General features: G+C 40.2%; 3 protein-coding genes and 1 long non-coding RNA gene across 9 annotated transcripts in view; 2 read left to right on the plus strand and 2 right to left on the minus strand.

Moving 5' to 3' along the window:
• The first annotated feature begins 782 nt into the window (after positions 1–782).
• On the plus strand, positions 783–22,998 carry LOC123957401 (probable carboxypeptidase X1). 2 transcript variants are annotated; one of them, XM_046030156.1, is made up of 15 exons: positions 783–1,119; positions 3,076–3,231; positions 8,225–8,334; positions 8,435–8,574; positions 8,975–9,059; positions 15,693–15,852; positions 15,947–16,038; positions 17,102–17,225; positions 18,417–18,613; positions 18,708–18,887; positions 19,640–19,837; positions 19,972–20,068; positions 21,170–21,309; positions 21,587–21,689; positions 22,132–22,998. In XM_046030156.1, exons 1-15 carry the CDS (start codon positions 789–791, stop codon positions 22,437–22,439), a joined length of 2,421 nt encoding a protein of 806 aa, XP_045886112.1. In that variant the 5' UTR covers positions 783–788; the 3' UTR covers positions 22,440–22,998. The 2 variants fall into 2 exon arrangements, with proteins under 2 accessions (XP_045886112.1, XP_045886113.1); XM_046030157.1 differs by lacking the exon at positions 3,076–3,231.
• On the minus strand, positions 7,076–10,316 carry LOC123957403. 4 transcript variants are annotated; one of them, XR_006821785.1, is made up of 5 exons: positions 10,090–10,316; positions 8,997–9,257; positions 8,416–8,581; positions 8,153–8,347; positions 7,076–7,614 (listed from the first exon to the last, which is right to left on the minus strand). It is a non-coding gene; the product is annotated as an uncharacterized LOC123957403 (long non-coding RNA). The 4 variants fall into 4 exon arrangements; XR_006821786.1 differs by lacking the exon at positions 10,090–10,316 and having other exon boundaries at positions 7,076–7,273; positions 7,351–7,614; positions 8,997–9,398; XR_006821787.1 differs by lacking the exon at positions 8,997–9,257.
• LOC123957402 lies at positions 10,277–13,825 on the plus strand. The gene is made up of 3 exons (XM_046030158.1): positions 10,277–10,664; positions 11,071–11,258; positions 11,700–13,825. Exons 1-3 carry the CDS (start codon positions 10,413–10,415, stop codon positions 13,600–13,602), a joined length of 2,343 nt encoding a protein of 780 aa, XP_045886114.1. The 5' UTR covers positions 10,277–10,412; the 3' UTR covers positions 13,603–13,825.
• Positions 22,999–23,952: 954 nt separating the features above from the next.
• The window catches only part of elp1 (elongator acetyltransferase complex subunit 1), a 16,438-nt gene continuing 15,520 nt past the window's right edge, over positions 23,953–24,870 (minus strand). For both annotated transcript variants that reach the window (XM_046030154.1, XM_046030155.1), the window contains exons 34-36: positions 24,691–24,842; positions 24,299–24,380; positions 23,953–24,089 (exon numbers count right to left, since the gene is read on the minus strand). In XM_046030154.1, coding sequence (XP_045886110.1) covers positions 24,022–24,089; positions 24,299–24,380; positions 24,691–24,842 — 302 coding nt within the window. In that variant the 3' untranslated portion in view covers positions 23,953–24,021. The remainder of the gene's footprint in view (positions 24,090–24,298; positions 24,381–24,690; positions 24,843–24,870) is intronic.

Below are 24,870 nucleotides of genomic sequence, written 5' to 3' on the forward strand. Positions count from 1 at the left end.
TACTGACTTTGCATCTCTGCTACCACCATTTAGAACCAACCAACAATCCGAAAGAAATGGAGATGTCAAAAATTACAATCTTGAATAATTAGCTGAAGGTGTTAATCTGTCTTATATGTCCTACATATAAGGAAAAAATATTAATTTAAATTATCTGGGGTTGGTGAACTCTCCACCTCGCCATACCCAACAAGCTTGAATCTTTGAGCAAAAACTTGACTCTTAGATAGCTGGCATGCCTTACATGGCTTTTCTGTCGTACTTTATGGTTGACAACAGTTTTTCTTAGGGCTCCAACCAACTGTCATTTTCTGTACTGATTGATCTACCAATCACCTACCTACTGGTAATAGTTTTGTGTATTAAAAAATCATAAAGTAAAACATTTGCCCTTTAGAATCTCCCAGAGCTGAAGGTGGAGGTTGATCTATCCAACCATTCATCTAAAATCTAAATCTATTCACAGTTTGTTTCATATATTTGTATCATATATGAGAGAAAATGAGCAATTCTTCACATTCGAGAAGCTGGCTATTTTGTAATTGATTATCTAAATAACTGCAGATGAATTTTCTGTTGATCAACCATGTTTTTTTTTTACTTAAACACATTTATTTTTCTTCACTATTGTTTCACCCAACATACTGTACATCAGCTTTTATTTTTTAAATCAGTGACTGGAAGATGTTTTTGCATTGTGGGTGACTTCATAGACCTCTTAGAACGGCAGGTCAGGGAGGTCGAATGAGTGCTTAGTGTTTGAGGGGTTTCTGCAGGGAAGAGCTACTATGGAGGGAATTCTGCAATTCTGTCTGCTTTTTCTGCAATGTGGATCATTTGTACTCATTTTAGCCAGACCTGATCATGACACAACCACAGTGAGATCCATTGTGGATTCAGATGCAGCTTTTACTGTAACTAAGAGCCTTTTTCCTGCAGGGAAAACCAATGCCACTGAGGTTCCCACCACAAGATTCACAACAAGTTATAGTGAGGCAACAACTAAACTTCCCAAAACCACCACAACTACTGAACATCTGACTGAAGACACTGGTAAAGCAGTGGAGAGAGCAGTGTCCAGAAAAGACACTGAAGAAGAAGAAGGTCCTTTGGAATTAGGTGAGTAGACATTATTATTTAACATTATTTATATGTTGGAATGTTAATGCTGTTTGTTTTATCCCCACTGGAAACACAATATTTCTGTGGAACTTTTCAGTGTTTTGTGGTATTCAATAATGAGAAGATTCAAGATCAAATTAATCTCTTAAACATTCTTACAATATTATTTTAAGGCCTTTATAGTTTTTTAATGTGATGTTCATATTGTAGCCTAATGGAATTTGTGAGAGGGCTCTCTACTAGATTTAGAAATCTTCTTTTTAACAACCTGAATAATTGTTCACTATTTTTCCAAAGCTTTTCCCAGAGACAGCCATGCTGGTAAAGTTTACAACGTTGTACATGTTTTAATACAAACAATCATAACTTCCCCTGAAAACAAAGTAACCAGAGCTTTGATCTAAGGAGTAAATGTGTTTTGATGATACATCTTTAGAAAATGTGCCAACAAATCTACAAAGTCTGAGCTGGTGGGGATCTGAGATTAAGAAATGTTCCTCAGCTCCCTCAGATCAAACCCCAACATGTCAACGGCTCAGGTGCGGTTAATGATGGTGCCTCATGACTAAATGAAACAGCAGGTCAAAGTGTCTTTTAGGGTTCCCCAAAGCCAATATTTTTTCAGGGTGTACAGAGAGCTCCGTTCTGTTTTTAGCATATCTGTGGTCAGAGAGTCATTGTCCGAGGGTTGGGGGAGGATATGTTTCACATTCTATCCTGTGTGCCGTGAGACATTTCTACTGATGAAAACCAGATGGACTGTGTGATGTTTCAGAGCAAAAAAAAAGAAAGGAACAAGACCCCTCACACTCCTCAAAACCAATGCTGTGATGTTGTTCATGCAGAAGAAGAAGAAGACATACTTTATTAATGCATCCAGGGGTTTCACACACACAGGCCAGAAATACACACATGTACACAGGACCTATACACATGTATGGAGAAATGTCAGAGCGAGGGGGCTGCCATGTAGTAAGGGAGCCCTGGCCAGTTAAGAGTGTGGTGCCTTGCTCAAGGTCACCTTGGCATTTGGCAGGAGTTGAACTGGCACCACTCCAGCTACTCACTGGTCCATGCTGGACTTGAACTGGACACCCTCCAGTTCCCAACCCAAATGCGGCAGGCATTAATTCAACTGTAAACTCACTGAAGCTGCGGCTGCAGCCCAATGGCTTTAATGTAGATGTAAACATCTATAGCCAAAAACTCATTTCCATTAATCCAGTATCAGGTTTGAAAGCTGGTTTGCACTGCTTGCTGTAGCTTTCCACTGTATACTCTGTTGGTGGTCAGTGAAACTATAACTTTCAAACCAATGTTAAAGGAGTAGTTCAAAACACCCTTATTCAATTTCTTGCCGAGATTTAAATAAGAAGAATGATGCCTCTCTTGTGTATTTCCATTAAATATGAAGCTACAGCCAGCAGCCGGTTAGGTTAGCTTAGCATAAAGACTGGAAACAGGGGGAAACAGCAAGCCTGGTTTTGTCCAAAGTTTAAAAATCCCCTGAGCAGCACATCTAAAGCTCACTGATTAACATGTTGTTTGTTTAATCCCTAAAAAAAACTGATTTGAAAAAATGACAAGTTGTGTTTTTTCTGGGGGTTTATGTGCCAGACTGTTTCTAGGCAGGGGCAGTGACTTCCTTCCTCAGTCAACATTATAGGTTATAATAGTAGGGAAGAGCCTATTTCCCACTGCTTACAATCTTTGTGTTTCAAATTTAACAGGCAAACACATGAGAGTGGTATCAATCTTCTCATCTAACCCTCAGCAAGAAAAGTGAATGAGCTTATTTCCCAAAATGCCCCCATTTTTGTCCTTGTAAAGTTTTATACAAAATGGTTCTTCCTGGTGTACTCTACATGTATGACTAATTCATAACATCTTTAGTCATGTTCTACAAGGTATGCATGTTTCCTACTATGCATAAATTGGTTTGCATTTTTGTAGAAAGGAGGTCCCCCAGGAGTGTTCCGGTAGCAAAGAAGTCCAAAAAGATCCTGAAGAAACCCAAACTCTTCACCAAGAAGCCAAAGGTTGTTAAGAAAGCCAAACCTCAGGCCAAACAAAGTGTGAACCAGTCAGGGGCCACGGAGACAGTCCTACGTATGTATGGGGATTAGCCCTGATGGATACAGTATGTCAATCAGACAAGGGTCAGATATTGGTGGCAAATAGTTTTAAGTGCTTTCATTAGCTTTAAACATGTCGGGTTTACTGTGTTAAGACAGTTCAAGTGGTCTCTGGTAATGTTTTGACCCATTAATACTTTCTACACCAACTTATAAAGGTTTAACAGGAAAATGAAGCTCACTGGGACACACTGAATTGTTAGTAAAGGTAAACCCACCCAGGAAAGCATCAAACAAACCATAAAACTATTTGCTAACTTAGCACTAAATTTAGACCCAGATCTGATTCACGTGGTTCCATGCTGATGCAACGCATACTGTATATCTAAATGTAAATACTATAAAGAATTTTATTTCCTCTGCTGCTTCAAAACCTACACTGATCAGCCATAACATTATGACCATGTGAAGTGAATAACACTGATTATCCCGTTAGCATGGAACCTGTCAGTGGGTGGAATATATTAGGCAGGAAGCAGGAAAAATGGTCAGTACCTTTCAAAAGTGATCCAAGGAAGGAAAAGTGGTGAACCGGCGACAGGGTCAGGGTCGTGCAAGGCTCATTGATGCATATGGGAAGCGAAGGCTGGCCTGTGTGGTCCGATCCAAGAGATGAGCTACTGTAGATCAAATTGCTGAAAAAATTTATGCTGGTTCTTATAGAAAGGTGTCAGAGTGAATGGGTAAGGCGCCCTGCCACAAAGCAAAAATGGTTAAGGAATGGTTTGAGGAATGCAAAAACAAGTTGAAGTGGTCGACTTGGCCTCCAAATTCCCCAGATCTCAATCCAATTGAGCATCAGTGGGATGTGCTGGACAAACAAGTCTGATCCTTGGAAGCCCCACCTTGCAGCTTACAGACTTAAAGGATCTGCTGTTAACGTATGGGTGCCAGATACCACAGCACAACTTCAGAGGTCAGGGCTGTTTTGGTGGCAAAAGAGGGACCTACACAGTATTAGGCAGGTGGTCATAATGTTATTGCTGGTCAGTATAAGCTTCACTACTGTGTTGAAGGAAAGAATAGATTCACCACAAACAAATCTCTGATAAATTGTTAACAAGAAGACTGGGAGAATAGTAATATTTTTCTGATATGAGTTCAAAGAAATTTTAATTTAAATGATAAAATAATAATATAAATAATAGTACATTTTTACTATGCTTATTTAATGAAGATGTACTCCTTTCAGTTGCCAGTGATATTGGTTTCTTTCTGTACATTACCGTCTGCAAAGTGTTCCATGCAGCACACCGAATATGTGACAAAACAATCTCTTTCAACCACATGATGCAGTCTTCATTGGTGAACAAAACTGGTGTCATCACTTGACCTAAGTGTGCAATGTAAATCACGTTCCGAAAGAGCTAGTAAGTAGACCTGTGGGTTGAGATTATTTTGCCATACATACAATGTTCCCCTGGTCAAGAACGTCCATACTCAACACTGGATATGCGCTTAAAAAATTAGCTCTAAAATATAGATTTGTCCCATATCTTTATTTTCTGGCCTCTGCAGACATTATAAATATCTCATGTACTCTAGTTTGAATTTGCTTCTTGTCTTTCTTCCTTTCAAACACACCTTTGATCTAATACCCTTGTAAGGACATTCATTATGACACTAAACCTTAATCCAAGTCCTGAATTTAGAATAAATTATTGACATTGTGAGGGAAGAGTTTTGTCCCTACAATTATTGTAATACAATCAAAAGCACACACACATATATGATGCTGTTGAGATTTGGTGTAATAGTGTAGTTTGAATTTTCTTTAAGTCTCTGTTTTAGCCTCCCGAGAGCTGCAAGTGGTCTACCAGCTGCTTTGTGCATTTGCCCTTTTATATGTTTGTGTACATATCTTATGTTTTACAAATCAAATTCAAAGTAGATGCATGCAACTTTGTGTGTGTGTATTGGACCAGGAACTGAGCCAACTGAGGAAGCGTGTGTATATAGAGCATGTCTATATATAATGTATGTATGTAGAGTAGAGAGAAAAGTCAAAGTAGAGATTGGCTTGTGGAGGCCGGGCAAGAAATAAATGCTTAGGAAGCAACTTGTCATGTCAAATCAGAGCTGATGCTAAAATCTGTTCAGGCCTGTCAGCCAGTGCTGGAGTTAGATTAACTGTGAGTTAAATGCCAGAAAAATTACCATGTTGGGTACTCAGTACCAGTGTAAAAGTAGAAAGTTACAACATGACTCAGTGATGTCTGTGAAGGTTCTCAGTCATCCAGGTAATAGTTATCCAAAGAAGGTTAAAGTCACGGGCAACTGGACTTGGTTGAAGATACTTACTCATCCAACAGACAGCTTCAGTTCTGAAATGACTTGTAAGGAAACTCAGCCATTTAACCTCTCTGGGGTCGTTTGCCAGGATCATCAATACCGCTGGTTCCTTAGTGTTCCTGGCTGTGGTAACGACAGTCGTTACGGTCGTTAGAACCACCCGTGGCCAAGTCTGAACGACCATCGTTGGTATCTTCCCCTGAGGCCAAGGTAATGCTTGTTGAGTTTCCTGGGATGTGATGAAAGGACAGCATTGTACGTGGGGTGGTGGCGTAGACCCCCTCCTCTGTTCAGCGACGGCTTCTCAACCCGGGTGTAAATGGCTTCCTTGACACCTGAAGGAGTGTCCTCTGTCCTTCAGATGTAAGTAGACTGCAGAGTCTTGACCTGAGGAGTTGGCCCTTCTGTGTTGAGCCATGCGTTTGTGTCGTGGTTGTTTAATCTCCCCAATATACGGGTCTGTGCATTCCTCACTGCATTGGACCGCATACACTAGATTGCTTTTCTTGTGTTTGGGTGTGCGGTCTTTGGGGTGGACCAGCATCTGTCTTAGCGTGTTCTTAGGTTTTAAAAACACAGGGATGTGGTGTTTGTTGAAAATCCTCCTGAGTTTCTCTGTTACTCCAGACACCTATGGAATCACAATGTTGTTGCGTTTGACTCAGGGGATTTTTCTGCAGTCCTGTCTATTTAAGAATATCAAATCACAAAAGACAGTTTCTTGGTTTTGTCATGAAAGAAGTTCTATAACCACTATAAAAGTTTCCAAAAGAAGATAAGTGTCCTGTCAGTTTGCCATGACCTGAACTTAAATTGTTTGGTTTTTAGTGTTCATCCTAAAGGTTCTAAACAACTTGAGCGTTTAGAATCAAGTTCAGAAAGAGACGCTGACATTCACTCCCTAATCCAAGGAGATTGTTTCGAGTCCCATTTGTTTGAAACCAGATTTACATATAAATAGTGGAAAGTTTGGCATGGAACAAGTGCTTTGTTTTTACCGGCAACATGTGGCCATTTAGAAAGCACTTGTGTGTGTTATGGCCCCTAACTCCTGAAGCATCAGGAAAAAGACAGTATTCCTCGAGTTATGAATAGGGATCATAAAGCTGGAAGGTCATGTTGAGGAACCTAGAGAGATAAGACTCAGGTTTGGGGGGATCGTTTCTCGACGAGCTCCATCTTCCCCATGTGATTCCTTTTAAGAAAGAAGACTTCAGGAAACAAAATAGGGTTTTGGTGAGCGGATGCGAAAACTGAGATAGACAGGAGAGACCAGGTTACTTAAATATATTGTTGGTTTGAGTATGAGTCTCTGGTTCTTTGTTCCTTAAAACCATGTAGATAAAAACACAAGTTTCAGGCAGAGAACAATTAAAGAGACTGAATAATGCTCGTCTCCACACAAAACCATAGTTTCTTTTGTTTGCATGTCAGGACCACCAAGCTCTCAGAGGTTTTGTCCCCCAAACCAACATACACCGATTTCTATTCTCTCCCAGTGAAATTTATTTTCCCAGATAATCAGCTAGGTGGTGGACTACTTTAATTTACAATAAATTGAATGTCTTTCTCTTCTGGGCAGCATTGTCAGTTTGCCAAGTCTCTCTGGCTCAGCTTCAGTAGTTTAAGAAGTTTGGCAGGAATCCACCGGTCAACAGTAACAAAGAGACATTCCTTTTTACAGCTCAGCAACATTTTGAGTCACAAGCTGAGGTCCAGCAGGACTACAAGGCAAAAGGAGGAAATGGTCTTTAAAGGAAATGCCACCTTCATTTAACATTCATTTAAACTGCTACTATACCTTGGCCTAAGACTTTTTAGCAGCCAGTAAAGCTTCCTGGCAGGAAGAGGCAGTTTGAACTGAGCTGAACCCTCCAGACAATGAGAGTCTGTCTGAGGCTGAGCAGCAGAAGACGCAGGACAGGTTTAAAGAAACCGTCCACAAGAGAGTTGTGCTTTCTCTATTTCCTTTTCTCCTTTTTACTTCTCAATTTGCTTCTTTAGCTTCATTTGCAACTCCATCAATGATGGAAGACATATTTTACTGAAGCTAAAGTCTCAACACCTGAATTTGAAAAAAAACACAACAATTAGAAGTGAAAACATAAAGTAATCCATCATCTGATGTTTTTGATCATGGTTGTCAAACACATGTCTCTAATGTCTCTCTCTCTAATGAGAGCTGGTGATATATTTACATAAAGTTCATACTCCTCACGCATTCAGTCAATCTTCATGCTTTTGTTTTGTTTCTACACTCATTTATTCAGCTTCTTTGTTTAATGTGTCACCTGTCATTTGTCAGTGAATGCATTTGAGAAATATCCTTTGGTGTTTTATAATTCATTTGTGTTATAACATTAAAATATCTAGACAGGCAGAAAACCTGAATTTATTTAACAAATTTCACAGGAAATGGGTGCGTCTTTGATTTTTTTTAGTTTCTGATTTGTAGCTGGCTTCTCTCTCAAAGTTCTTATGAATACAATCTTGTAAACTTGACTCATTGTATTGATGACTCAACTGAATTTCATGCTATATTAGCAGGTCTTTTAACACTGCAAAAACTAAACTACACCTCTGGAACACTGGCTTCTTCTTACCTTGCTACTCTTTTCAAATGTTTATTACCATTTCTATTCAAATGGTAAATAAATCCTTGTTAATTGTGTCAGAATGTCCTCCACTGGGTCTGGAGTCCCTGAAGGTCAAAGACACTCAGCTGAGAGCATCTTCCTACCAACGCAGAGGCCTGGGCCCTCACCGTGGCCGGCTCAACATCCAGGTAACAACACAGACTTAACAGAAAATCAAAATCCATTACACATTATACACTACAGAGTATGACATGTACAATATGACTCACTGTTTACTGTGTGTTGCAGTCTGGGATAGAGGATGGGGATATCTACGATGGAGCCTGGTGTGCTCAGTACAGAGACAAGAAGCAGTGGCTGGAGGTCGACGCTCTGCGACTGACTCGCTTCACTGGTGTCATCCTGCAGGGTCGCAGCTCCATCTGGAGGTCGGTACTGAAGGTTAAAGGTTATACAGTGGCAGTGTGAGCACTGGGAAATTTAGTTTTTTGGAGCAAAATGAAAATATATTTTTAATGTTTAAATATTCACCCAAAGAAATGGCTTGAACTACCATATTGTTAATCTGATATGAGTGTAAACACCTTCAAATTAAACCTAAATACAATTAAAATCTATGTCTAATAACACAAAATTAATTGTTTTTTCCTGCACTGTATGTTTTAAGACACTTAAATAGTGTCAGGTAATATTTTATGATTAACCCTATAAATCTAAACATACCTGTATATAAATGTGTAATCTTTTAACTAATGGTACTTACAGTATTTTGTATCACATGCGGTATGACATGTAATGAAAAACTACACGTGTCTGGTTCACACACAGCTGGAACATGGTGTATACCTACAAGGTGCAGTTCAGTAACGACTCTCTGGTCTGGAAGCCGTGTATGAACGGGACTGAAGAGGCTGTGAGTGAATATATTGTTTTCCTTCCTCAACATACAAACTGTAGTCCTGTCTATCTGTGTTCCTTTTCCCCCACCGTCACATCTCACTTTCCAAGCTGGTCAGGTGTTCAAACCATGTGACGTCCTGGTCACAGGCTCGCTCATCTGTGTTTCAAGGCTTTTGGCATAATGGCGGTAACACTTTCCCTTTCACATTGTCTTTTCAAAAAGTTTGCAAAAATAAAGCAATGTTTCACATATGCTGGTCATTTTCTAACATGCTGGTTTGACAGTAACTGATCATTTTAGGACATTTCCTGGAAAGGTGAAGGCTTATAGGCTACTGTAATTTAAGGGAAATTGGAAAGTGTTAAGTTTGTCTGTACTTGCTCATGGACATTTTAGATAGACATGGGAAGTAAGATGGAAAATAGTTAGAATGAAATTCTTTTTAGATTAAATTACATATTAGATTAAAACACATTTCAAACAATCCCCAATAGCCTCTATGAACAAACCACAAAAATACTTAGGCTATTAAATTAATTTAATTGAAATCCAATTAACCCTTTACCTGCCCTTTTCAACCACACTGGGAAATTTTGTGTGTTAAACAGTTTACCCACATGTGCCTTTGTCTTACAGCAGCAGTGTCAGTAAGAACAGGTCAGACAGTAAATCAGTAGGCCTAATTGAATCAATATTTTATATAGACTAGGCTATACATAAAAGCAGCCATGACCAATCAATTCAATTAAATTCAAATTAGCTTTATTGGCATGATTGTATAACAACAATATTGCCAATGCATCATACAAACTACATAAGAACAATCAACCCCATACATTTCATTAAACAAGTAATTAAAGCCTATGTGTGTTTGTGTTAAAAAAATTCAGAATAAAATAAATAAATAAAACGGTAAGTGTGTGTGTGTGTGTGTTAAAAAAATTCAGAATAAAATAAATAAATAAAACGGTAAGCTGTGTGTGTTAAAAAAATAAAAATATATTAAAAATGAACCAACCAATCAACTAGTCCATATACTCACAGACAGGTGTTGCTGTGAATTTTATTATGTGACAACAGCTATGGTTCAGGTTTGGTTAGGTTGAGGCACAAAGTATGGGGAAGATCGTTGTTTTGGTTAAAATTACTAAGTCACTTTGTTAAGGTTGGGGGACATTCGTTGTCATGGTTTGAATAATAAAGACGCGGTTATAGAACTGCCATGTTGGCCTAATGCTTTAAAAAACAACAACGTTTATTGTGACTACAGCAATCTCCTGAGGTGAAATTCAACATTTCGTTGATTTTTCCCGTCCACCACGACCGTTTGTCTCCTCCCGTGAACTTCGTGGCTGGACAGTGTTGATGAAGATGATGGAGGACAGCGGTGAAATAAAAACAGCTGTGACTCGGAGCACCTCCGACCCCGACTCGGTGCTTTTACCAAAATCCCGTTATGAGCGACGGGCAGCGGCGTTGCGGTTTGTGGCAGAGACGGTGCTAAGCGAGGAGGAGGAGGATGAAGAGGAAGATCTCTGCGCTGACATCCTCTCCTGCTTTATTAACAACCTGGAGGACCGACAGTGGGAGAGCATACGGGAGAGGATGAGAGAACCAGTAAGGATGCACAAATAGACTGAACGTTACACCCTTTTGTTTCATTGTTTATGGCCTACATAAAGTCTGCTTTGTGTTAAAATCTGTAACGTTAAGTTATAAAGCAGTTACAAAGTAGTTCATAGCTTTAACTGCATTTGGTTACCGGTTAACAGAAGCTAATTTAAACCAAAATGTCCAAAGTGCAGACGTTCTTCATCTTATTGAATCTGTTCATCAGCATGACCCACAACTTAGAATAAAGTGATTAAAAAGCACAGGTTGTGTTAGTGAATTTAAAGCAAGATTGACCCAGAATCTAATTAAAGTAATTGAGTAACTGATTTCTATTTTTTTAACAGAAGCTGCCCTTAAATGTTCCCTAACAGTTGATATTAAACAGCTTCTCCTGTGCATTTTCCTCCAGCTGACACAGGCTCACCTGACCCAGGTGTCGAAGAGGATCATCAAAGTGGTGTCCGAGCTGGTCTTCCAGCTGCTGGTCCCGGCCCTGGTGGTCCGTCTGCAGGCTGAAGACTTTTCAGAAGCTTCAACCGGCAAATCCTGCAAGTTGCGTAGCCAAAGTGCGGAAGAGACTCAGACCAAAGACAGCAGGTATGGAGCCCAAAATATAGTTTGTTGTTGCACATTTTTGTTTTGAATGAAGCAGGTAGGAAGATCCACCTCTCACTAACATACCACTGCAGGGGCAAACTTAGTCCTTTGGCGGTTCTAGGTGGGACTTTGCTTCCATATCTTTGTTGAAGCCTTAGAAAGAAAACCAAGTAGGATAAAACAAAACGAACTTTACATGCGTGTTTACAGGTTCCTGGTATGCAGTTACTCAAATAATCGAAAGATTAATCAATAATGAAAACTTGTTTATTGCAGCCCTAATACATAATTTGTTTTTGCATATTTTTATATCATCTGTGGCTGTTATTTTTACTCAAATATGCAAGTAAAATGGTTACTGTTATTGGTACACTGGCTCTGTAAAAAAACACTTTAAGGAAAGTGCCAAGTGTGATTTAGCTAATCAATGTTTGTTTGCAGATCCTCCCCTGAGATGCTGAGACCCTTCACTGAAGATCCTCTCCAGAAGTATTTTGGAGTCAATGACGACGACGAATCATTGGGCAGCTCTGCCTCCCAGGTATCTGCCAGGAGCTCGCCGGAGGTAATGCAGCAGGTGAACCAGGGTCTGTCTGTGCCTGCTGTCTACACCCCTCCTATTGAAAGCTCTGCTCAAGTGAGTGCAGAGCAGGCCCAGGAACAATCCTTAAGATCTGCAGGCGGGGCCCTCACTGAGGAGGCTTCATGGCAGGACATCGAACAGTTTTTGGAGCCGGCAACAGAGGAGGTGATAACGACTCTTATTAAAAGCTTGGACTCCTGTCAAGAGAAGACTGAAGCAGGCGTGAAGACAGAAAGCACTGCTAGGAAAATCCTACAACACCTGGTCATCAAAATGAGGCACTCAAAAAGGACCATAGAAGAGACAAAAGACAGGTGTTTGGATAAGTTTGACCTGAATAGTTTGGATGAATTTGGAATGGGTTACTGTTGCTGCTGCTGGTACCTGCACGAGAAACTTCCGAGCTGCATCAGCAAAGTAAGAGCAGCCTTTGGAAAGAGCCAAAAGGATGAAACACCACAGGAGGCAAGCCCTGAAGTCAGAGATGGATTACCTCTTCAGGGCGGGGCGATAACTTATCCGATGACTCTGTCCTCTCAGGAGGTCGTCAAAGACCTTTCATGCAGGAGGTTTCGTCGTACCAGCCAGAATGAACTGAGGGAATTCCTCATGAGGTCCCTGCTCAAGTTTTCCTTGCAGAGCTTCAGGTTACTGACCACTCATCCTATACCCTATAAGGCCTCCCTGGACCCTCTGGCCTCAGAGATGCTTGATACTGTAGTCGACAGTGTAAAACAACTGTGCCAGCCACAGCCAAGGAAATTTACCTTCCCATGGCAACGGAGTGAAAACACCACAGTGTTTGAGGACCAAGTAGCCTCCACAGCACTGATGCTAAAACTCAACTTGCAGGAGAAACTGCGGAATTTTTTAAACTTCTACAGAGAGGCATTGGAAAAACTAAAGGAGGGTGAAAAGGAAATTGAAAGGGGGGCTAGCATTCTATCCAGCAAGAGTGACAAGGGAGCTGAGGACATCCAGGAGAGCGGTGTTATGAAGAGCATCCACAGCACAGCGACTAGTCCATGTGAATCCAGCGTCAAGAGCATGACAGGTGTGGTGAGGTCTTTCCTGGATGACACAGAGCAGTCATTAAAACAAGATGGTAGCAGGGTCCAAAGCGGTGATGCAGCACTGACTGGACTGGAAGAGCTGATCAGCCAGGACAAGCTGTCCACCTTCTCTAAGATGCTGGCTGACAAGCTCACTAGCATGTTTCACCAACAGCAGTTGAGCCTGACTGAGTCGCTATATGGAAGCAGGAGGGCTTGGTCTGATTCAGAACTCTGCCGGCCGACAAGATGTCGTATTGATTTCATTAAGCCCTCTGAACAGGTGTACTTATTTGTTGAGGAGGCTGTGAAACGCCTGCTGTCATCGCTCATCTTCCCTCCGCCATCCTGGGGAATGGGTCACATGATCCAAGTCCAAAGCGGCGCCTCATCTGCTGCTAAATGGGCAGAGTCAGTCAAGAAGTATGAGGTTGTCATCAGTGTCTACAGTCAACTGATGGCCGACCAGGTGATGGGAAGCATCAGCAAAATGCCTGCTGCCTCCAGGCTCCAGCAGGAAGTGGGAGGTCAACAGTCTGTGGACACCAAGGGCAAGGACACCGAAGATGAGGGATGTTCTCCAGATAAAGTACTTGAGCCAAAAACAAAGAACGTCATCATCCATTTCTTCCAGGAACTTCCAAACAACATCAGGAGGAGACGGAGGTCACTCACCAAAGAAGGCCTACAGAGGACGACAGACAAGTAATTTTAACAATCATTACCAAAGACTTCCCCCTTCACCCTAACCCCCAAACCCCAAACTCCACTCACACAGTCCTATACCCTCATCCCAACCTTCATCATCCCCCCATCCTCCCACCGGAGTAATTGTTGAAATTACTTGCCAGCTACACCCCCATATAGCCCAGCTGGCCCTAACTCATCTGTGGAAAAGCACCACATTGCAAATAAAGATAGAAAGAAATTAATTCAATGTCATCTGTGTTTTCCCATATATATTTGCTTTTTCCTGTGTTTATATATAATTTATATAAAATAATGTGGTTCTTTCTAAAACTGACAGTTGTGGTGGTTCAACAGGAAAAAAAAAGATTCTGTAAACACATAACAGATAGGTTGATTATTTATACTTATTTGAACATGTAAATGTCATGAGGAAAGCACAAACAATGAGGACGCATGAAGGTGAAGAAGAATTAATCTGAAAATAACTGGCTTTTCCAGTGGAGAAGGGAATATGCTGAGTTTTGAGGAGTGTCTGGCTTTGCCCTGCATCCTTAAGTCGCCACTTTAATACCAACCTGTTCTTGCTGATAAAGCTGCTGTGAGACAAGGGGACATGTGGGTAAACAGTAAAACATAAAATAGTTCATTAGTTGATCAACAGAAAATGTTAAACAATGTATTAATAATTTGAGACAAGTAAAAATGCAACACATTTTTGGCTCCAGATTCTCAAATGTGAGGATTTATAGATTTTTTTCAGTTTAATTTCATTGTACATTTAATATATTTGGGATTTTGACTGTTGGTCAGACAAAAAAGCAACCAGAGCAACTCCTCTGGATATAAATAGCAGCTTACAAACTCATTAACTCTTCCTAAATAAATAAATCCTTCTCATTACTTTTTTATTTCCAAGTTCAAACATAAAAATATGATGAGTGAGTACTGACTAACCACACCAAGTGAACACTCTCTATTTCTTATCTCAGAACATACCAGAAGATACCACAAAATTAGTAGGAAACTACTGGATTCATAAAATAAAACATTACCAAGAGTTATTTTAGTCTTTTAATTGTTAAATGGTTGAATTTGAACATTTCTGTACTACAGTTCTATGTAAATACTATACTATACTATACTACAATCTGTGTTGAAAGTCCTATGGCAGATGCTTAATGTCTGTTTATGGAAGAAAATAACAAAGGGAAAGTCCTTACAGTGTAATTTACCCACAAACTGTTACTACCATTCCAACAAGGGCCTGTAAAAGATGTTGACTTCGAATGAAGGAAATGTTTTAAAAGAAGAAAAAAGATTGTAGTTTATACACATTCTTTTACAGCATATAAACAATATAGCAATGAATGAATATTTGACATCCTTTTTGTTCAGAGATATTAAATGGTAATAATGCATAATATTGTTTTGTTATCTCCAAAGCCTTGGTGACAGGGCTGTATGATTGGTTAAATTAATGAAATTGCTCTGCCCTCCGTTTATTCAGGATGCCAAAACAGGTTTGGAAACGCTGAAGCATTGGTTAGGTTTGTTTATTTTAGTGGTCTTTTAGGCATGCGTGCCACAGCCACAGCTGACCATGAAGAGTCAGTCATGCAAATATTTTTTCCATGGGGCATCAGACTGGATTAAATGTTCTCTGGAGACAAAGGAGTAAAAAAAAAAAAAACACATTTTCACAAGTCAGTTTATAGGTCTTTTTGTATTTTGTTGAGCACAATGCAAAGGTTCAGAAGAGAGGAGAAAAGAAGTACAAACAAAGTACATCTCAGAAAAAATACTTCAAAAACTAACAGAGCTAAAGAGGTTTGAAGGTGACAAGCATGCCCAAATGGAAGCAAACAAATCATGATTTGCAATAATATGCAAGTAATTATTGAGCACAGTGTTTAGCCTCACAGCTAAATGTGTCTTCTCAAGAGCCACAGTGGAGATGGACAGGAAAAATTAGGCAAGCAGAAAGAGGTATGACATCATGATGAAGGCCCCTGGCTGGATTTAAAGATTTCATGTTTTGCATCTTAATCCTCTTGTCCCAAGATTCTCTCACAATTCCTTGTATTTCCCCACATCTTCCTTGTGCTGCAGATATTTGAAGGAAACCAGGATACAGAGACACCTGTCCTCGCCCTTTTCAACACTTCCACGGTGGCCCGTTACATCCGGATCAACCCACAAACCTGGTACCAGAACGGGACACAGGGAAACATCTGCCTGAGAGCCGAGGTGTTGGGCTGCACACTCCCAGGTACAGGAAGCCAACTGCTGGAAACAGTGTTTTTGTGCAGATGTAATTGTCGTCATGTTTGGTTGCTTCAACACCAACCTTTCTCATTTAATAGATCCAAATATTATCTACGCGTGGCAGACAGAACCCCCAAAGTCTAAAGACAAACTGGACTTCAGACACCACAACTACAAGGAGATGAGAAAGGTAAGACACAGGATGTTCTATCATCTGCTACTGAGATTTGACTTGTTTTGGCCTGTACAAAAAAGCTTTGCCTTTAAGAAATATTTCCAACCATCCATCATCAACCGCTTATCCTGTGTACAGGGTCGCGGGGGGTGCTGGAGTCAATCCCAGCTCAAGAAATATTTTTTATAAATAAAATTCAGTCCCATGTTGACCTACCTGGTTTTTGTAGTGAGTCTAGGGAGCGCCCACAACGTGTGTGGTCTGGTCTCACACTAACCAAAAAATAAATATTATGGAAGGTTTCACTCCTTCATGGCGGCGTCCTCACCGTGCTGCCCTACCAGCGGTGGGTTTGGAGACACTGTCCTGCATCTGATGGTCAGAAAACAACCCATAGACAGAAACTCAGATCCACATTCCACATGTGAAATACAATTCAGCACTCTAACACAACTTACTGTAGATAAGTCTGACATAAATGCAAATTTGTGGGGGGACTTGTGACACACGAAGGTATCAAGAGTGTTTAGGACACTTCCGAGCATGTTATTGTGCATGCTTTCAAGTTTATGTTGAAAGGTTGTTTTGTGGCTTTTATAGTTAATTTTCATGTGTAAAAAAGTGTATTTTAGACCCACTGCTGGTATTCAATCCCACGCTTCCATGTTCTTCTGCAGTGTACTTTCACACAGACTATCTTCATCACTAATGACCACAAACATAACAAATGAGAGAATACATATCAGAATGAAGAAGAAATCTGCAGAAAGTCCTCTGTCACGAATGTGTAGAGAAGAAACAGTTCAGAAAGTGGAAGGGAGTCCCAAGTGAATACCACGCATGCAGAAATTCAAACCTTGTTTTGAGTCTGAAACATGTTCATACTGTCAAAAGACAAAATGTGGTAAAGTTTAAATAATTAATAATAATAATCTGGATTTTTGATGCATTTAAATGAATTAAATCAAATAATTTAATCATCTGTGATAAAAAAAAAAAGTACAGTTCACAAACTCCTTTCTTAGAAAACTGTTTCTGGTAGTCTAAACTAATTTTTGTTGTTTTTTTGGTTCCCCAGTTGATGAAATCAGTAAACGAGGCGTGTCCTGACATCACCCGCATCTACAGCATTGGGAAGAGTTACACAGGTCTAAAGCTGTACGTCATGGAGATCTCTGACAACCCTGGAAAACATGAACTGGGTGAGATACACTGGAGACAGATGTGAACAGTAAACTTTCAAAATGTACCAAACCTTCTGAAAAGTAAAAATCTCAATTCAAGGTTCATTGTGGTTTATCTCTAAAATGTAGAAGATCCAACTGCAAGTTTCCTCATTTTCATCAACCAAAAGCAAAAAATATTGCATATCCGATTTTGTTGTTTCATAAGTTACGGGTAAAATGCTGTTAGTTAGAGAAACTCGATATAATAATTGCTGAGCAGTTCATCCTCAAAGAAAAGCTTCTTTAACAAAAACTAGTCTTCACGCTGTAGGCACCACTGCTTCAGCTCCAATGAGAGGAATCATTGAATGTAAGGAAGGACAGATGCTTTGCAATCACATGGTAATCTGAGGGGTGAGAGGGTTAGAGGGGGACTCCCACAGTGGCTGCCACTGTGTCCCAACCCCTCCAAAACTACACACAGTCCAGCACTGTGTGAAACATCAACTGATACAGACCAGAGTTGTAGCTCCGAGGTGTGCAAATGTTTCCTTTGGCCTCCTCAGCTCTGCCCACATGGCAGGAGAGTGGAGAGGTTTTCCCGCCAAAACACGTGGCAGAGAAGGCAGCACGAAGGAGCAGAAGAAGACAGATCATGCTCGTCCATTCGGTCCGTCAAATTTGTATTTAGTTTTCAAATGTAATCTGTGCAAAAAAGTAGATAGATAGATAGATATTTGTTAGGACTTGCTCTCTCTATGGTAGACCTACATACAGACTATATGTACCGATCTCATTAATTAAAGATGTATCATTTTATGCACACGTGCTGATTGTTATATGCAACAAAATCTGGACAATCCCAGACCAGCCATCTCTCAGAACCACCATGTGTGAAACTCTTCTTAGAGGGAGATGAAACGCCTCCTCATAAACACATGTGAAGAGGATGTGTGAGATTTCAGAGCTGCCTGTCAGTCCAATGTATGCAGACCACAAAGGAAACGGATCCAAGAGGTATTTTGAAAGCAGAGATTGCGTTGCAGTTTTACAAGCTCTTCATTCAATATGATGCTGCAGATATGGTGATCTGCAAATATGGGATTTCCAGTAAATATGTGATGTTGCTTGTTCTATCTGTATTACCTCACTCTGACTTTGTAAAATGTATAAAACAGCAGTGCTCTTAACTCTGTTCCTGTGTCTGTGTTTTGGCGCCCTCTGCAGGAGAACCAGAGTTCCGGTACGTTGCAGGGATGCATGGGAACGAGGTGCTGGGCCGAGAGCTTCTGCTCAATCTAATGCAGTACATGTGCAAAGAGTACAAACGGGGTGACCAGCGCGTCGTCCACCTGGTCAAAGAGACTCGCATCCACCTCCTGCCCTCCATGAACCCTGATGGATATGAGATGGCCTTTAAAAAGGTGCCTGGGGATGCATTTAGAGTGTGTTGTAATGTCCCCGATGGCTCCAGACTTGATAACATAACAGCAAAGGCTCCCTTTCTTTAATCCGCAGGGCTCAGAATTAGCAGGTTGGTCTCTGGGTCGTTACAGCTATGAAGGTATCGACATGAACCACAACTTTGCTGACCTCAACTCAGTGATGTGGACCGCCATCGAGCTGGAGACAGACCGGTCCAAACTCATCAACCACTACTTCCCCATCCCTGAGCAGTACACCTCGGAGGAAGCCTTTGTAAGTTTTATGTACACACGTCACACACACCATCCTCTTCTTGCAATGTTTTCTCTCAAAAAAAATAAAATCCTCCCTACTTATCTCTTTATCTTATTTCTGGTCTTAGAAGTGTTTAGATATTTGATATTTAGGTTGACAGGAACATTTTTAGGGCGGTATGGTTTTGGCCCTTCAGTGTCTCTGTATTTGTGTCTTTCTTTTCTTTCTTTCTTATTTGTTTATGTTTAGGATTTTTTTTTTCTTTTGGTAGAGATGTGTTGAAATGATGTAACGTCATTGAACTCACCTTAACATGTGTAACAGGAGCCTGAGGATATGCCAATCAAGCACAGTGTGTACACGTACACACCCATGCAGCCCTGAGAAGAGGTCCAATCAGGCGAATAAGTTAAATCACTTGTGTGTGTGGGTAGCATGGGTGTGCATTCTGCGATTAAAAACAATAATTTTAGCATGTTAACATGATGATGGTGCTCAAATGTAACTCTAAAACACAGTTGGAGATACTCATGGACAGAAATCCACAGGAACATGTTTAATTAACAATAAAAGAAACTCGTTATACTCAAATGCGTTGTCTGACTGAAGCTACTAGAACAGAGGCTACGTTTAAAAGGGGTGTGCCTTCTGCTCTTTACTGATCTGGTGTGATGAAAACAGATATCTAAAAAGTAAAAAATGTGTATTAACAGAATCCAGTCTATCTTCTGGCTGTACTTATTTCACTATATCTCAAACTCCAACTTTAGGTGGCGTCAGAGACCCGAGCTGTCATCAACTGGATGCAGAACATCCCATTTGTTCTTAGTGCTAACCTCCATGGTGGAGAGCTGGTGGTCACCTACCCGTATGACATGACCCGCGACTGGGCACCTCGCGAGCACACACCCACTTCTGATGAAAGCTTCTTCCGCTGGTTGGCTACAGCGTACGCCAGCACCAATCAGGTTAATCCTCTTCCTCCTGTCACTTCCTGCTCTCATTTTTAAATCATCCTCTTCAGGAAAGTGACTGAATGAGGGATTGGATTGCAGTGGCACCACTATGTGCTTAACATGTTCCTGTATCTTATATAATCAAGGTGATGTCCAACCCAGACCGGAGGCCTTGCCACAACAAGGACTTTCTAAGATACAACAACATCATCAATGGAGCCGACTGGCACAACGTCCCAGGAAGTACGAATGTGTGCTTTTCAAAGTAAACTTAATTTGATCCATTATGATTTAAAGCTGTAATTCAAAAGGTTTTTCATCTGATATACAATTATTATACTCATGTGTATGGTTGCTTTCCATATTCTGGTGAGAGTTGGGTCTGTCCTGCATGTGACAATCTCACTGCCCTCTAATTTGACCTATTTATTAACCCTCAGTCCCATTGCTTTAGTGTGACTTGCTCGTGAACCAATTGGTTTATCCAACTGTCAATCAGCACATCAATACTCTCGCTCCCTACGAGTAAAGTGAAGTGTCACGCTTGGTCTTATCCACACCTCGTGTATGTTGTTCTGGCAATCCAAGCAACTTGTGTTCTCCAAGGTTTGGTTGTTTTGGTTGGTGTCCCATAGGAGGCTGTAAGGATTTCACTAAATACTTGTGTAGGTTATTTATTGGTTATGATGTGAATAATTCAGTCTACATGTTGTCCTCTATGAAGTCATAAAGGTTAGTGATGTGGATTGACTGGAGCAAAAGTTGATGTTTTTCTGCCTGTTATCAGTTAAAGATGTTATTATAAATTGTTGAGTTTCTGCCAGTTTCACCAAAACCACCACAGATTTGTTAGATTGCTGTTCTGTATTGAACTGTCATATTTGACACCCTCAGAATTTTTTATACGTTTGTAAATGGATTTAATATAATAGATGAACCTAAAGTAGTCATGTATAATCCATCACACCATTCGAATGCAACTCTTTACATCCTTGTTACTCTGAAAAAGAAAATGTGCAATGCATCCAAATTTGAAGCTAATAGGAGACTTTGAGAATGAGCTAAATGGAAGTAGAACAAAAATTGCAATTTTTGGCCTTTGGACTGAAGGATCTTATCATATAGTCAACTGCTGGTATTTCATCACAGTAAAACAGCAATGAAATAAAACAACTTTACAGAATGGTACTTGATGATGTTGAATGTGGAGGAAGTGACTACAGCTTTAAGTCCAAAATGAGATAAACACCTTAGCAGGAAACCAAGCCTAACCCTAGCCGACGCCATCAGAGAAGACAGCTAAATATGAAAATATAAATTTCTGTTTTGTTTCTTTTATTGCAGGTATGAATGATTTCAGTTACCTGCACACCAACTGTTTCGAGGTGACGGTGGAGCTGTCATGTGATAAATTTCCTCATGCCAGTGAGCTTCCCATCGAGTGGGAGAACAACAGAGAGTCTCTTCTGGTTTACATGGAGCAGGTCTGGCTGCTTTGGTTGACTTCTGCTAAGATGTAGATTGTTTTAATCATCTCTTCTTCCTTAATGCCCCCCCCCCCCCCCCCCCCCCCCCCCCCCCCCCCCTTTTAATTGTTTTCTACTATATCTTAATATCCCTCTTCTTATTATACTGAACATCCCCTTCTGGCAAACAGAGATGCCTCATCTGGTTTTAAAAGCATCTCATTTATGTTGCTTTTTTCAGTGCATTGACAGCACAATTAAATAATAACAGCTCTTTATTTTATTTTTTTTTTAGGTCCACCGTGGAATTAAGGGTGTGGTTCGGGACAAAGATACAGAGGCGGGTATAGCAGATGCCATCATTAAAGTTGATGACATTGATCATCATATTCGATCAGGTACCGTCTTACATCTCATGAGATATGAAATGAAAACAAGGTCTTGTGATTAGAAAACTAAAGAAAACCTTCTGTACATATGGAGCTAATATATGAAGTTACAGGTATTTTACATTTTACTCCTCTTACTCAATTGTCATCCAAAAAAACACTTTGTAAATGGAACTATTACAAAAAATTGTCTTACAAGCAAATTTGATTCAATCAATTTGATTAATTCCTGACACACTTATATATACACATCTTACGGATTATCCACTTTAAATTGAAGCTGAATAAAGTGCTTTAACAGTACAAAGGCCAAGGATTTGGGGATGAACTTCCACCTTGGCATTTTATTTAACAGTATTTTTTTAAAATTGTTTGTTTTCATTATATCCTGAGTTACTTCAGTGGATGCTCATGGTCACAGCTCAATATCAGGCTTTCTTTCCTTTTTCAGCTGCTGATGGCGACTACTGGCGGCTACTGAATCCCGGTGAGTACCGTGTGACAGCCAGCGCAGAGGGCTACTACCCCTCCTCCCGCACCTGCTATGTCATGTACGACCACTATCCCACAATCTGCGACTTCCGCCTCACCAAGATGTCCAAACAGAGGCTAAAAGAGATTTTGGCGAAGGGGGGGAAACTCCCCAAAGACCTGCAGCTCCGGCTACGACAGCTACGCATGCGGAAGCTCCGTGTCACCACCAAGGCCATGAACCAGAGGCGTGCTGCTGCGGCTGCCAAACAGGCAAAGAGGGTGTGACGATGATGAAACATAGTATAAGAACAAAGCAGGACTTGGTTCAGTTCACACTGCGTTTAGAGACACCTATCTTAACTGGATTCATGTCAATTTTGCTTTTTTAACCAACTGTTTCATCTTCTGCTGTGGAGCAGCAGAACAACTGAAGAGACAGCTTCTTTCTTAAGAAACATTTATGGCTGTTGATGAATCATATTACATCTCTTTTCCATGTTTCAGGCTCAGTTGTTATGCTGTCAGCAAGATCACAAGTTAAGCTCTCAAAAACACAATTAAAATTAATTTTTGACTCACACCAGCTACTTTACTGAAGACAACTTCCTGTATTGTTACTATATATTATTATATGTGAAAACTTTTATACAGTGTTGTTGGGTAAAGTGTTGACTTTGAGCTTTAAATGTTTTCACATCCCATTTAGGAATTATTTCTACACTGTAACAGAACCTCAACGTAAACACTCTCAAATTAGGCACAGCTTTACATTCATGGTCAGTTTCAATTCAAATTTATGTTGTAGGAATATTGAGCCAAAAAATAAAATGTGTCATCGTCTAAATGCTTTAGCAACATACTAACTTTATCACTTAAATATGTTCACAGAATACTGTTTGTTTTTAAAATTTTAAACAAACAAACTATACATTTTGGGATTAGGTATTTATGTGTACTGCAAAGACACATGAAGCTACTCCAAAAAGTATCAAGTAAAACAACCAACAGTATGTAAGGTTTGTGGAAAATCTTGTATCGTGAAAAGGAGTTATGTTTTTAAAGCAATACAATCCCAAACTCCTGCAGAAAGTAAAGTATTATGTAGTGTGAACGTTTGGCCCATCCTGCACCAGACTGCCAGCGGGAGGCAGTAGGCTCTTCTTACCAGCCCAATCCAGACCCAGAACCAGTGTCCCACTTGACTCCTCAGGCCTGGACTTTTGCACACAAATGCACATCGGCGCACAACCACGTGAGCTATGATGCAGCATGAACTGATATTTTTAGAAAGATTTCTCAGATATACAACTGTGATGCATGACAGAGCTTCAGTTCTGACACAGACATAGAAAGCCATGACATAAAGATAGTTAAATAGACTGCAGCAAATTCATTTGTAAACAGCAAAACATCTGTTCTGAATGATTTCTTGACATTGTGACAACCTGTCTCTACATACTTTAATTTTGAGACATCGATTGAAACTGAGCAATTAATTTTCACTGTAGAAAATTATAATGAATTTGCTTGCACTCGTAAACCCGAAATAAAAATATTAAAAACTTGAATCCTGTAGGGTGTCACTGTATCTGTTATGTATTGTGTTCCTGCTGCTGCTGAGGGTGTAGAAAGCAGTGGGGAGAGGCCCTCATTCTTTGGACTAGTTCCAAGGCCTGCTAGCATAAATCACTGAAAGAAAATTTGACATCAAACTCTATTGTAAATTCTGGAAATACCTGGATGTGATATCATGTAAGTATGTTTCTCAACCCCAGACAATGAAGACATTTAGAAAGGAGACATTAACTGAATATTTATTACATAATTACTATTTGACTTTACAGGTTTAAAAAAAATTTAAACTAATTTATGTAAGAATAGAGAGTTTCCACTTGACGCCGTTTCTCATCTTTGGTGGCGCCAGGACCTCAGCAGCTGCAAAGACAAAAACGTCTGTTACATGCATCTTTCCATAGATCCCTACGGTCTTTACACTTTACAACCAACCCATTTCTGAGTGTTTGCTCACATATGACAGACAAGATATGCATTTAAAAAATAAAATAACAGTGTGCTAATAGTGCATATGTGACTAAAAAGGCGAAGACAATGACAAACATCTTCAAACTACAAATTCTGCTCACCTTGTTGTGAAACTGCAGGTCTCTGTTGCTGCTGCTGGAAAGAAGCCATGATGCTGTTTGCAGTTGCGTTCGGCCCGGTCAGCTGAAAAGCAAAAGGTAATAAAAAAATACCGTAAATACAAAGAATATATAATAATCATAATATGAACAAAAGTGCCTTCTCCTAGCTCACATACACACAACATGGATGCAAGCAGGAGTGTTTTGACACTTAATCTGCAATTTATTTTTTCTCATCTCATTTTCTTTTTCATGTGCACTCATTCCTCAACCAAAATGTTTAATTCTGTGTTTCATTTACTTTAAAGCAACCACAGCAACATACCTATAATTAGATTAGTGTAATAGTATTAGTAAAAGAGTACAAAAATATGATAATATGGTATATTTACCGGCGCTTGATTGTTCTGCAGGCCTTCAGACCACACCTCAGGAACTGCTGCCTCCATCATATGCAGAGCTTCCTCGTAGGACAGCTGAAGCTTCTCCGCATGTTTGTCAAACTGGAACAGCACCAGGGCCTTCAGCAGGTTGTGCACTTCCTCTGCAACGGGGGGGGGGGGGGGGGGGGG

This window comes from Micropterus dolomieu, linkage group LG19 (genome assembly GCF_021292245.1).
Source record: "Micropterus dolomieu isolate WLL.071019.BEF.003 ecotype Adirondacks linkage group LG19, ASM2129224v1, whole genome shotgun sequence".
In the NCBI taxonomy this organism is placed as follows: domain Eukaryota; kingdom Metazoa; phylum Chordata; class Actinopteri; order Centrarchiformes; family Centrarchidae; genus Micropterus; species Micropterus dolomieu.